Source organism: Paramisgurnus dabryanus, chromosome 13 (assembly GCF_030506205.2).
Source record: "Paramisgurnus dabryanus chromosome 13, PD_genome_1.1, whole genome shotgun sequence".
NCBI classification, from domain to species: Eukaryota; Metazoa; Chordata; class Actinopteri; order Cypriniformes; family Cobitidae; genus Paramisgurnus; species Paramisgurnus dabryanus.
Genome location: NC_133349.1, coordinates 6994778 through 7009386, shown reverse-complemented (window position 1 = coordinate 7009386; position 14609 = coordinate 6994778). Strand labels below are relative to the sequence as shown.

Sequence of the window (14609 nt, the reverse complement as noted above, 5' to 3'; positions counted from 1 at the left end):
TTTATTTACGATGTAAATGTCAAAATATTCACCACATCTAAGAATTTTTGTCAACATTTAAAGTAGATATAAGTTCATCAAAGTTGTCCCAAAACAAGAAAGTGTAGTGTTCAAAAAGACTTTTGAAGGTTTTGATCAACTTAAAAGTGTAGTTTTTTTTTTTTTTTTTACAGTAAATATTCAAGTATACTACAATATTTTTTATTTAACTCTTTCCCTGGCATTGATGAGTTATCTTGTCAATAACAGAAACAACACTTTCCTGACAAGTTTTTACGGCAATCTATAATTCTGCTATTATCCACTAAGTGGCACTCTTACCCAATTCATATAAACTGAAGCAAAAACTACTTAAACAACATTTTAAAATCTTTACAAAAATGCAATTAATTCAGCTTTTTGTTCAAAATTTGGTATTTTTGAAGAAACCTACCCATATTTAAAGCGTCATGAAACATTTTTTTTAGATGTTAACAATGTTAGTTCTGTTGCACATCATAGAAGACAATGTTATTATGTTAATTTTAAAATTAGGATAAAACTAGTTAACTTTCAGTTTCTTTGTGATATTTTTGTCTTACAATGCTCAAGCGTTCAGTAATGTGACTTGTGGCCCTGTAGACATTCAGTTCCCATTAGAGATACATTCATATAAAGGTTCAATTCCTTTGAAATAAATAAGTAAAAATGATGGAAAATCCACATTCAGGCACTTGCATAGTTAAAAAGGTAAAAAAAAAACGTTTCACATTTCTGACTATGTAAGTGCCTGGATGTGGATTTTCTTACCTCACATCAGGATCCAATTATGATTCAACCCAGTTGCTGGGCATGTCCCTTTTTGACCCAACGCTGGTTGAAACCAGAGGTGGGTAGAGTACCCAAAATCTGTACTCAAGTAAAAGTACAAGTACTTTTACAAAAATGTACTCAAGTAAAAGTAAAAGTATCAATCCAATTATTTACTTGAGTAAGAGTAAAAAAGTATTAGATGAAAAAACTACTCAAGTAGTTAGTTACTCGTTACTTCCGATCTGATAGAGAAGTAGCGCAAAAGCACTGAATTTCAGACTACTTGGAGGGTTTTTACAAACCTCTCCTTAAAAGTCTCATTGTTCTGCTTATATACAAGTAAAGCAGCCTATCTCAGTCCTGCAATGGGTACATTATCACATAACGTGTCATTTGAGAAAAAATCTCAAACACACACACACACAGATGTTTTTCTGACGGTTAACTATGTATTTATTTTCATGTTCACAACACAAACTTGTCAGCATCTGCCTTTAAACATGCAAACAGTAAACAAAAAAGAATGTGTGTGTCTGTTTGTTATCATGTTTTTATATGAATAGGTTATTTTCATTGCCATTAAAGTGCAATTACTGAACATAAACAGGGCCTTAATAAAAATGATCATTTTAGAATTTCATATGGAACTTATCTGTTTGTGCAAATTAACTCTACATTTAGTATAATATATAATACATGTTTCTTTAAAATCAAACTTTATTCATTTATTTTTATTCATTCATTCTTTAAGAAGGATTTAAATAAAATACAATCCCGTTTTTATTTGAATGTATTTTTTACACATTAGTGAGGTGTCCGGATTTGTGTATAAATGCAAGACGTCCTCACATTTTGCTGTTCAGTTTGTTTAGTTGTGGGGAAATTATATGGAAATGTGCAGATGAACGTACTGTTTGTATGGTTTAACTTACACTAGATTTTGTCATCGCTTGCACAAGAGTGCATATGGCAAAAGAACTCGGACAGTGTGTGAAATGACCATTAATAGTGTTCAAATAGACATTACAGACACTTACTTCAGGTTGGAGCTTGAATTCATGTACGCTGAGATGTCAGCTCGTTTATTGAACAAAGCATGCATCGCATCATGAAACTATTCCTTTTGACCTCATGGAGTGAAAACATAGACCGAACTTGAAGCCGCCATGCATGATCTGCCTCCGATATCTCGCACAATGCACACGCGCTCTCATCTGCTTCTCCTATCATTTACGCGCGGTCGCGCGCGCGCTAAAGGGTGACCGCGCGGTCGCGCGCGCTAAAGGGTGACGCAGCCTGTCTCGCAAAACTTTCGAACACGCGCTATAAACTTTTTTAAAAATATATATTCATTAATTATTACCATTTGAAAGTAGCGCAGTAACGCCGCCGAATGTAGCGAAGTAAAAGTACAGTTTTTTCACTAGAAATGTACTTGAGTAAGAGTAAAAGTACCTGTCCTTAAATTTACTCTAAAAGTACTAGTTACACAAAAAATTTACTCAAGTACATGTAACGAAGTAAATGTAATTCGTTACTACCCACCTCTGAAAATAACCCAGCATTTTTGTAGAAGTAATATAAGCAACATTTAAAAATTACCTGAATTGAAGTTGGTCGATGTCACAGCTTACAACAAAAAAGTCAAAGAAACATTTGATACATTAAGCTCATTAGCAACACCTGACACAATTGACAGCAAATAATCTCCAATAATTAAGGAAGAAAAATAAACCAAAGCTTGACAAGCATGATTTTTACAATTAATTATACCAATGAATATGTCAGTTCAGACAAAACATTTTAATTCTCCACATAGATCGTAAACTATTCAAATCAGTGGAGAAATCGCGTTATTGTGCTTGATCTCATGTAAATTGATACATATATTTTACACTGAGGCTAATGTGTATAAATTCGTACGAAGAAAATCGTACAAAAATGTATAATTTACAAGGATTCATAATTCCGTCTTTTTACCCAACGTCTCTGGGGAAGTGCAAATCGTATGAATGAAAAAGTATAAATAAATTAATCAACTCGTAAAATATTAACAAATTGCAGTGATAGCCAAAACGGTCAATGCAGCGTTAATGTCTATTGCATAATAAAAGTCTTGAGTTTCCTTGAATCAAATGAATGTCACTCACAACAAATCGACTAGTTTGCATGTATTTCCTTTTTTCGACGTGAAAAACGACCTGCAGATGTTTTTTTGTGAAATATACTCCAAAGAACACAACCAAAATAGTTTCTTATCCTGAGGATCGAAGTTTAATTGACACCACATCAAAATAAAAATTTCCAACAGATCTGGAATTTTATTCCATCCATATACATGCATAGCAACAACATTTTTAAGAAATATTTTTCTTACATAAGGACATTGGAATGATCATTTTTACAGTATTCCCTTTCCGCCCACCCATCAATAATAATAATAACCACCAATAGCCTGCCTTTTGTACAATTTCATTTTTTCATGAGTAAGAAATAGCTGCTATCTTCCCCCTTTATAATACTGTTTTCCATAATGTTCCCGCCCACCTTTTCCCCCAATTGTTTTTATACAAAGTATTGCGCTGAAAGCAAATTTTAAAAAGGGAGAACAAGGTGTATCAGCAAACAGAAATACAAGTACTATACAGCAATGCTGTCATCCTCAATGACACATCCACTTCTGAGTCGAAGAAAAGACACAGAGACAAACAGCAACATATATATGCAAAAGCCATGTGTACACGCCAAAATATGAGCTGCGGAATTGTGCCTGGTTGTCCCTCCAAACGGTTTTAAGGCTGAAGTCATGAGAGTCAAACAGCAATTGACATTTTGGCATGTACAAAAACTGTACCAGCAAATAAGAATACACAAGTGCTCCAGTAGCTATTGTTGGGTCTAAACCGCGTTTCAGTTTAGTACTCTTCGCCTACGGTCTCCTCGAACCTAACATACATTGTAAACAATATGTTTGCTACACAAGAATGACTATACATTGACATTACAAACGACTCTGATATAAACTTTCTTTAAATTTAAATTAAGAGCACTACTTCTATTAATACTGATTGTGAAATAAATAAAAGGTGAAAGTGGCACCGATATTACACTTGGATTTTTTTTTTCATCGTTTTGCATTAAGTCTTCAAAAAACGAAAGAAGAAGCTTCTCTTGATTGTCCACGAGCAGCATATAAAACTGCATGATGCACTATTTCAGACACGACCTTGTACCCAAAAAAAAGGATCAGCGACAAAAGACCGCCTTCATTTCACGTGCTCGGCAGCATGTGACGAGCAGTAAAACTTCTTGTGAGTGATAAAGTTTGATAAGTTGTTGAACTGGATGTCACACAGGCGGCAGTACTTCCCGCCGCCCGCTGGCTGCGCCGACCCGTTAATGCCTTTGGCGATGGGTGCGGATTCCTCGATGGGTGATTTAGAAGTGGGAGATACATTCTCGTTAGAGTCGGGGGCGTTCTCAGAGCCCCACGTGGGGGACGTTTGCTCATCTGGTGATGAAGTGTTGTGAGGCAGGTTCTCCTGCTGGGGTGTCTGACGGTCCTCTTTATGTCCACCATTGACGATCACCATGCCCCGGTTTTTGGGCAGCAGAGGCGACGGCTCCTTGCCGGGATGTGGGCAGCCATTGGCTGTGGGTTTTTCTGTGCCTGCCTCACCAGCCCCATTGCCGTTTTGCTCCAGTTCGGCCACCTCACCCTGTATAACGAGACTTCCGGTCATGTAGTCGCTGGACTTTATCCCGAAATACGGCGATATTTGTTCGGCACCTTTCACTTTCTTTATTGCTCCAGGATAGAGACAGTGAGACAAAAACATGTTCTTGTTTTCATCTTTAGCTGACATGATCTGTGGGTCACCGAAAGCTTTCAGCTCTGGCCCTAGGTGAGGTGGGAACATGCCTCCATTTTGCACCATCAGCTTGTTTCCACCGTTTTTCTCACACTTGATAGAATTCTTGTCAAAGACGTCATCTGTGTTATTGCCTTCGGTTTTCATGCCAGGGAACATGTGCTGTTCCAGACTGCCGATCTCCCCGTGCTGAGCAGCTGACACCGGGCAAAAGTTCTGTTTGTGAGCTAGGTAATTCTCCACTTTGTTAAAACTTATCTTACACACGGTACATTCATGATAGTCCAAGAGTCTTTTGGGGGAATTGCATGACTTGTCAGGAATGGGTGAGCCTTTTTTGCTGAGATCGATTGGTGCATCTAGTTCCTGTGGGTCTGCAATAGTATTACTTTTAGTGGGAAGAATGCTAGGTTTAGAGACAGCAAGAGAAGCATCTAAGTGTTTTGGGACAAGGCCCGGAAAGATGTCACACCGTGGATGAAAGCGGTCAGCCAGGCTTTCTACAGTTTCCTGGGATGTACAAGGATTTCCCAAAGTGGGCATACCTAGGAATCCGGGCTGTGGCCCCATTGGCTGCCTTTGCTCTTGGTCGGGAAGACACATCTCGTACATCTTCCTCCGCTTGCGTGTTCTCATGGTCCGCTGCATGGCGGGCACCTTAGCGGACATACGTTTCATGGGAGGGTCGTGACGAGTGGCACAGTAGTACTGCTTGTGAACCATGAAAGTTTCATGCCGACTGAAAGTGATGTTGCATGCTTCACACGTGGTCTTGTTTGGGTCGTTGTCACTTTCGACCAAAGATGTGCTGGGACTCTTCACCTCAGCCGGTTTTCCCCCAAGCCTTTCCTCGACTCCTGTTGATGTCGTAACCTTTTTGACCTGACCAGTGAGGTCTTTATCAGGCACTTTCCCACCTGCATTCATAATATCCAAAACAGATGAATTCAAGCATGCTGTTGTCACAAGATGACTGTCGGTTTCCGAAGGGATGCATCCTGGGAGCATACCGACTGAACTGTGACCACTGTTAGGACTTATGGCATCGGAGACCTTGTCCGGAATGCTTGAGAAATCTGGGGACTTCGCCATGTGCTGCCAGCGACTGTTACAGTAATGCTTCTTGTGAACCAAGTAGTTATCTAGATTATTGAAGGTGATGTTGCATTCAAAGCAGGTTGCCCCTTTGGGCATCAGAGGACTGTAGATGACAGGTGGGTAGCTGTTCCCTCCGTGGCGTAGCCTGCGATGAACCAGCTCTGACATTTTTGCTAAAATCTCTGATGCCTGTGGAACCACAGAAATGTCCTGGGAGAATGCAAACTGGGACAAGAATGGACCCATGGGAAAGGTTGGGCCCATGTTATGCTGAACGGGAGAAGAGGCTAGCCGTGGACTCGAGGGTTCAGATTTGATTCTGGTGTAAGAGAAACTAACTTTACTGCCCGGATGATTCTCGCCCTTCTGTAATCCGGGTGCAGGTTTCTTCTCAGGTCTTTCAAGCTCTACATCAGGACTGTTGGCCTTGTTTGGTGTGGTCTTGGGACTTTGCATCACCACATCCTTTCTGGCTGAAAGTTCTGTCCGTGCCGTCTGCAGGCTTTCCTCTACTCCTCTAGGAGAGTTTTCATTGTCGCTCTCCCTGTGAATCTTCCCAGAGTGGCCATGCAGGTCTTGATGTTGCAGAAGATCCCTGTGGTTCTGAAAGCTGATGTGGCAGTGATTGCATTTGAAAGCTGCCTGTGACAGGTGAGAGAGGATGTGATGCTGGAATGTAAGGAGTGAATCCGCTGTGTAGTTACAGATTGTGCATTTTAAGCTGGCACCAGGGGGAAGAGACTCCTCCATTTTGACACCTGTGAAAATATTAAAGGCAGGTTTTAAGTTTTTTGATGCAACAATTATTGCAGAATGACCTGGGTTGTCTAACACCTAGATTGATGCATTTCGCTTGGCAACTATTAAAATGCATCCCAGCATACTCACCGCTGTGTGAGCTCAGGTGCATCTCCAGGGCACGAGGGTTGCTGAAGCTCTTGTTGCATTGTGGGAAAGGACAGATACTTGGCGTTTGGTGAGAACTGGCATCAGTCTCTTCAGGGATATTATCGGGTTCTCTCTGTCGTCCACTGCAGTAATACATCAGGTGAGCCTGCAGGTTTCTCTCACTCCTGTACCATATCCCACATGCTTTACAGGGAAAGATGTCCTCTGAAAGACAGCAACAAGAAAGTGAAGGCAATGCTCGGAGGTCAAGTCTGTAGTTTTTTAGTGTTAAAGTGATTATTAAAAAAGTAAAATTATGTAATAATTTATACACTCCCATGTTGTTACAAACTTGTATAAATTTATTTGTTCTGATGACCACAAAGGAATATATTTTGAGGAATGTTTAAAACCAAACCGATCACTTTTGGGTGAACTATCCCTTTAACAAATTTTTATTTTCCTCTGTAATATGTAGAGAGAACAAAGCTGGACTCTTAAAAATAAAAGTTCCTAAAAGGTGCTTTATGGGGCTGTGTAGTTTCATAAAGACCCTGTAACATCCACATTCTTTGCAAATAAGTTTTCTTCTAATGGAGAAAGGTTCCACAGAGCCGTATTTAGAATCTTTATACAGTATTTAAGAGTGTGTATGCACTGTGTGTGAAATTTAATGCCGTCTGTCATGTCATGGTGGTGCCTGATCTGTTCATGATGACACAAGGCCGTTGGTGATGATGTCACAATGTGGCTAATATGTCCATGTTGACACAAGGCTGTCGGTGATGATGTCATAATGGAGTTGATCTTTTCATGACAACATGAGGCCGTCTGTAATGATGTCATAATAGGGTTGATCTGTTCATGATGACACGAGGCTGTCAGTGATAATGTCATAATGATGTTGATCTGTTCATGATGGCACAAGGCTTTTAGTGATGATGTCATAATGGTGTTGATTTGTTCATGACAACACAAAGCTGTCTGTGATGATGTCATAATGGGGTTGATCTGTTCATGACAACATGAGGCCGTCTGTAATGATGTCATAATAGGGTTGATCTGTTCATGATGACACGAGGCTGTCAGTGATAATGTCATAATGATGTTGATCTGTTCATGATGGCACAAGGCTTTTAGTGATGATGTCATAATGGTGTTGATTTGTTCATGACAACACAAAGCTGTCTGTGATGATGTCATAATGGGGTTGATCTGTTCATGATGACACAAAGCTGTCGGTGATGATGCCATAATGGGGTTATTTTGTTCATGACAACATGAGGCCGTTGGTAATGATGTCATAATGAAGTCAATCTGTTCATGACAACATGAGGCCTTCGGTAATGATGTCATAATGGGGTTGATCTGTTCATAATGACACAAGGCTGTTGGTGATGATATCATAATGGGGTTGATCTGTTCATGACAAAGCAAACCTGTCGGTGATGATGTCATAATGGCATTGATCTGTTCATGACAACATGAGGCCGTCGGTAATGATGTCATAATGGGGTAGATATGTTTAATGACAACACAAAGGCGTTTGAGATGATGTCATAATGGGGTTGATCTGTTTATGATGACATGAGGTTGTTGGTGATGATGTCATAATGTGGCTAATATGTCCATGATGACACAAGGCTGTCGGTGATGATGTCATAATGGAGTTGATCTTTTCATGACAACATGAGGCCGTCTGTAATGATGTCATAATAGGGTTGATCTGTTCATGATGACACGAGGCTGTCAGTGATAATGTCATAATGGTGTCGATCTGTTCATGATGACACAAGGCTTTCAGTGATGATGTCATAATGGTGTTGATTTGTTCATGACAACACAAAGCTGTCTGTGATGATGTCATAATGGGGTTGATCTGTTCATGATGACACAAAGCTGTCGGTGATGATGCCATAATGGGGTTATTTTGTTCATGACAACATGAGGCCGTCGGTAATGATGTCATAATGAAGTCAATCTGTTCATGACAACATGAGGCCTTCGGTAATGATGTCATAATGGGGTTGATCTGTTCATGACAAAGCAAAGCTGTCGGTGATGATGTCATAATGGCGTTGATCTGTTCATGACAACATGAGGCCGTCGGTAATGATGTCATAATGGGGTAGATTTGTTTACTGACAACACAAAGGCGTTTGAGATGATGTCATAATGGGGTTGATCTGTTTATGATGACATGAGGTTGTTGGTGATGATGTCATAAAGGGGTTGATCTGTTACTTGATGACACAAAGTTGTCAATGATGATGTCATAATGGCGTGGATCTGTTCATGACAACATGAGACCATCGGTAATGATGTCATAATAGGGTTGATTTGTTCATGACAACACAAAGGCGTCTGTGATAATGTCATAATGGAGTTGAGCTGTTCATGATGACACGAGGCCGTTGGTGATAATGTCATAATGGGGCTAATCTGTCCATGATGACATGAGGCCGTCAGTGATGATGTCATAATGGGATTAATCTGTTCATGACAACAAAAAGACGTCTATAATTATGTCATAATGGGGTTGATCTGTTCATGACGACACGTGGTCGTTGGTGATGATGTCATAATGGGGTTGATCTGTTCATGACGACACATGGTCGTTGGTGATGATGTCATAATGGGGTTGATCTGTTCCTGACAACACAAAGCTGTCAGTGATGATGTCATAATGTTAGTTGATCTGTTTATGAAGACACAAAGCCGTCGCTAATGATGTGATAATGGTGTCTGATCTGTTTATGACGACACAAAGACACCAGTAATGATGTCATGATGGTGGCTGATGTGTTGATGACAATAGAAGCCATCGGTAGTGATGTCATGATGGTGTCTGATCTGTTCATGATGACACAAGGCCGTTTGGATATGATGTCAAAATGGTAGTTGATCTGATACAAGGCTGTTGCTGATGATATCATACGTTTTTTTTTATGTCTGTACAATATATTTCTTGTATGAATAACATATGGACAAGTCAGTCTTTGATGTAAGAAAGCTGATAAATTGCATAATTTCATTTTAAATATAAAGTCTTGTTTGTTTTAAGTTTCAAGTTTTATCAATCACATAGTAATCATGTGTAATGTAGTGAAATACTTGATTTATACTTGAATTGTTTATTGAAATTATTGAACAAGAAAACATTTTTAATAAGATAATTATTTATACAAAAACACGATTGTAATGTGTCACTCCCAAAATCATACATTTTGGGATTTCTGTATGATCTGTTCACGGGTTGAGAGAATACAACGGGAAATGCCTTAAATATCCTAATAAAAAAAAAACTTAAATAAATCTACTCTGCATTTATTCTGGAGTTTCATGGCAGCGGAGATGATTTCTGCAGACCTGTGCCCTTTTCTCAAGGGCAAATGAAAACATTGCATCATCTGCTAGCATCATTCCCCATGTCAAACTGAACTCCAGATCGCCCTGATAAAGTCAACAAACAATTCCAATTACAAGGTTGGTTAATGTCCAATCATGTTTCCTGTACCCCTGAACCGAAGGGTAGGGTATCTTCTCCCCATGCAGAGGTTAATCCTTGAATAACTTATGCATATATTTTGGTGGTATAGGTATGCTCTAAACCAAATAAGGCGTTTGTTTGGAGCTGCGTCGAAGGAGTGAATGTTTTATTCCTGATACAGTTTGTGTGACAATAGAAATGGTGCTTACTGTTGACTATAGCTGTGGGTAATATAGAGGCCATTGCTGCTTGCTGGGGCAGGAGCTGAATGGTGTCCAGAAGACGTGCTGGGTACATGCCCTCACCGAGAGACATGTGATTGACCGCCTGCAATCGAGAGTCAAAGTCCACAGCGAACGCCAACAGTTCCTCGCCTTCCATCATGCTCTTGGTTGTGGTGCACCACAGCTGACCACCTGTGGGAAAGAGTGGGCAAATAAAACATTAGCACTGTTGTGTTTCTGCTTGCAATCCAGGCTAAAGTCTCAATCGAATCATTGATTTCTGATTGATATGTGTTTCGAAAGGGAGGGGTGAGCTCGGTTGCAATTCATAGTCTCACCACTAGATGCTGCTAGAATTCCACAGTGGACCTTTAATGTACACCCTGTACAAAATCTTAAAGGTATAGTTTACCCGAAAATTTAATTCTGTCATCATTTTCTCATCTTCTAGATCTCTATGATTTTTTTTTTTTGATAAACACAAAAGAAGATTTTGATAAAGGATGGTAAGCAGACAGCTGATTGTAACCACTGACTTCCATAGTAGGATAAACAAATACTATGGAAGTCTGTGTGCTTACAATCATTTATCAAAATATCTTCTTCATAATTTATCACAATACTATTCATAATATTGGTTTTCCTACTATGGAAGTCAATGGTTACAATCAGCTGTTTGCTTACCATCATTTATCAAAATATCTTCTTTTGCATTCATACAGGTTAAGAACAACATGAAGATGAGAAAATTATGACATAATTTTCAATTTAGGGTGGACTATCCCTGTAATACATCTTTTAATTCTTCATATTTAATTTCCCCTATATCCTTGTGTTATTTACTACATGTAACGTATGAAGGAAGCTCCTGGAAACAGCAAATACTTATCATGTGTATTTTAAAACACAAATAAAGACAATTCATATTCAGACAACTTTTCTGGACTAGTCTGGAGTAAAAATGACTAGTCGTGCAAGCTTTACTCAGAGTCCAAATATTCCTGCTTAAAGGAAACCCTGAAAAAAAGGTCAAGCTATTAACATCAATCTCAAAGAACATTCACCACCAGAAATTGCTCATTCACTTCCCCACAATTCAAAAATGTTCAGGGCCGGCCAAAAATCACACATACAGTATGATAAAATCAGATCAGATATAGAAGTCATAAATAAGTTTAAGGATAAAATAGGCTGTTAATACTGCGAGAGCTTCGGCGTGTGTTAGAAACGCCCCACCGCTGCCAGAAAGAGCGACTTATCACAGCGTGAATCTGGAGCGAGGAGACACGCTCTTCAGACGGGTTCTTCATCAGCAGGATCCTGTCACACACCACACACTGCCTGGAGAGCCTCTCTCGTTCCTTATCTCCTAATTAAAATAACAAAACTCCCGTCGCCATCAGCGCTGATCAAAACTGTCACCTGTAACAGCAGGAGGGCGCAGGTCACCTCTGCTTGCTCACCGCACTGCTGAAGTTTCGTGAAGAACTCATTACTTACAGAAGAAAAGCAGACAGCAGTCTGAAGTATGAAGTGTATTAAAATCACTTCTGTACTGTAGTACAGACAGACTACTGCTCCATCACAGACTTGTTTGAAAATCACTCAAAAAAACTCAAAACCTTTTTATAGTTAAAGGCGGACATATCATGAAAATCTGACTTTTTCCTTGTTTAAGTGCTTTATTTGAAAATATAAAAAGGAACAACCCAGAAACTTAGTTTTGGTAAACCATTCTCTGCAAGCATGTGAAATGTCATTGAAATTTGGCTCCCCCTGTGATGTCACAAGGGGATAATACCACCCCTTAATCTGCACTATCCAACCACGGCACTGTCATTTAGTGCAGAGATCAGCTCATTTGCATATAAAAGGACACACCCAAAAACAGTACATTTTTGCTCACAACTACAAAGTGGCAATTTTAACAGTTTATAAAAAATTATTTATATGGTATTTTGAGCCATAACCCCACACGGGGCAAAAACTAACGCGGGGTTAGTTGTAACACGGACTGTTTACATTGTTGCACAAGGTTGAGTATTTTGTTTTTCTGGTATTTCTTTCACGCTGCCAAAATTATTGGAAATGTATAATGTTTTTTTTCGGTTTCTAAGTTGGGTGTGTAAGATACCAAATCCAATGTTATGTCATATTAATCAGTGTCTTGTTGACTAAAACATAGCATCGTTTTGAAATATGTCTGCAGCTCTTAGCAACTTTTTTGGTGGGCTTGAAAATATTTTTACCCAGCGGGGTTAATTGTAACGCTGTGTTACAACTAACCCCTCAGCACTTAAGATATGAAAAACACTAACGTTAGAGTAATTCTTGCCGTTGTTTTAAATCGGCTACACACGAATGATTGCTGGCTACCAACAAAAAAAAGTTCCTCTCTGATTAAAAATTGTGTGTCAAATTTATTTTTGTTCATATCTTTAATATTGATTGAATAAGGTCACGTCAAAGATTGAAATCATAATGAAATGAATGGCTAAAATCAGACTTTGATTTTCATTATCTCAGAATTTGAATTTGAAACTGCAGCATGGTTACAGACTGGGTCACATATAAAAAAATGTTTTGTCATAATTGTGCTGCTTTTTCTCACATATTTAGACATTTGTATCCATTTATAATTGAACTATTGTTAGAAAAGGGCTGGATGAATGAATACAGTGTGGATACCTGTCTATTATAGACAGATATATAAACAATATCCACTTCAAGTATATAGACAAAATAGTATTGAAATATTTGCCGGCAAACATAATTTTTAGCAAGTGTTACAACTAACCCCCTGCCTGTTACAATTAACTCCACCTATGGGGTAAGTTGTAACGTTTGCACTTCTGTCATGTTTGGTGTAATTGTCCAAGAATGGTAAGTACTAGAAACAAACTTCAAATGTTCATTTGTAGCAGAGATGTGTGGGTGTTGCTTGTGTAAAAATATAATTAATCAAACTCAAATATTTTTGAATGATTGAGCAAAAACCAAAAAGCGTTAGGTTGTGCCCTGCTCTCCCCTACTCTGGGCACACCAAAGATTTATTTGACATCTTAAAAAATGAAATGTCCCCTTTAATGACACTTCATTAAAATATATTAAACTGCTCCAGGTTATTTTCTTGACATTACATAGGATGATATGATTTAGAAAACAGCCCCTACCCTTAACTGAAGGATACAACGCCCTTTATATTGGTTTGGAAACATTTAAAAATGATTTCCCTTCTAAACACAAGATGGTCGCCGAGTCAAACTTCAAGAGCCATCAGTGAGATTGAGGTTTCCTGCCTGCACCATTACGAGTTCACGCACCCAAATTCACCGGTCGCCCGACGGCCGCAGCGTGAGGGTACACGCTCCGAACCCTTCGGTGAACCGGTGCGGTGCTGGGCTTGCCTGCGAGCTGTCTCCTGCAAAAAGGCCTTTGTATTGCGGCCAATGCGGTGGCAATGAAAGCTATTGTCTCTTTCCTCCTGCAGCTCACCTGATAAAAGAATAAAGAACTCTGACATATTCCAAAAACAATGGAGGAATTAAGGACACACAATACGCCAGCTGCTTCATTAAAACAATCAAAACCCGGTATCCTGTACACAGAGCTGATAACTTTAAAAAAAGCCTCTTTTCATGCAATCTCGCACTGGAAAATCCACCAGCCACCAGCCGGCCTCGTCCTCATACCTCAAACTCCCCTTAATTCGCACTAATGATGCTTTTAAACACTTACTTAAAGATGTTCGCATAAAGGAATTACAGGAAGCTACCGCATTATGCAATTACACGTGTAACGCTAACAGTAAAGGCCACGGTGTGCCTTCAAGCCTTGAGCTCTCACTTTGAATGATCACTTTAAAAACGACAGCACTGTGGTAAACACTGACAGAAGGAGTCCGGTAATGAACTGGCCTGAGGACAGCTCCTGAAATGTTTGCACAAGAATTTAATAGTTTGCTGTAAAATGCATTGTTAAACATACAGTATCCGTGTTTGTTTCTCCCATCTGTCCAGACGGACGGCTGCACAAACCCGAACCCCGCGGCACCAACGGCCAAAAATAAATCTGGAGCGCAGAAAGACAAATCATGGATATGGATCTCTAAACGTGATTGATGCATAAAATTGTGTTTTTTCTAGACCTCCAGTATTTATTCACTATACATTTTACAAATGCATACAAATTAATACATTCAATTTAGATTAATTTTGCATTGTAGCAGCAAAAACAGGTTTATAA

At 39.2% G+C, this 14609-nt stretch overlaps 1 protein-coding gene across 1 annotated transcript in view; it reads right to left on the bottom strand.

The window, feature by feature from the left end:
- Positions 1–2920: 2920 nt before the first annotated feature.
- The window catches only part of zfpm2a (zinc finger protein, FOG family member 2a), a 213667-nt gene continuing 201978 nt past the window's right edge, over positions 2921–14609 (bottom strand). Inside the window, exons 6-8 of the mRNA XM_065298721.2 lie at positions 10350–10556; positions 6651–6875; positions 2921–6520 (exon numbers count right to left, since the gene is read on the bottom strand). Coding sequence (XP_065154793.1) covers positions 4059–6520; positions 6651–6875; positions 10350–10556 — 2894 coding nt within the window. The 3' untranslated portion in view covers positions 2921–4058. The remainder of the gene's footprint in view (positions 6521–6650; positions 6876–10349; positions 10557–14609) is intronic.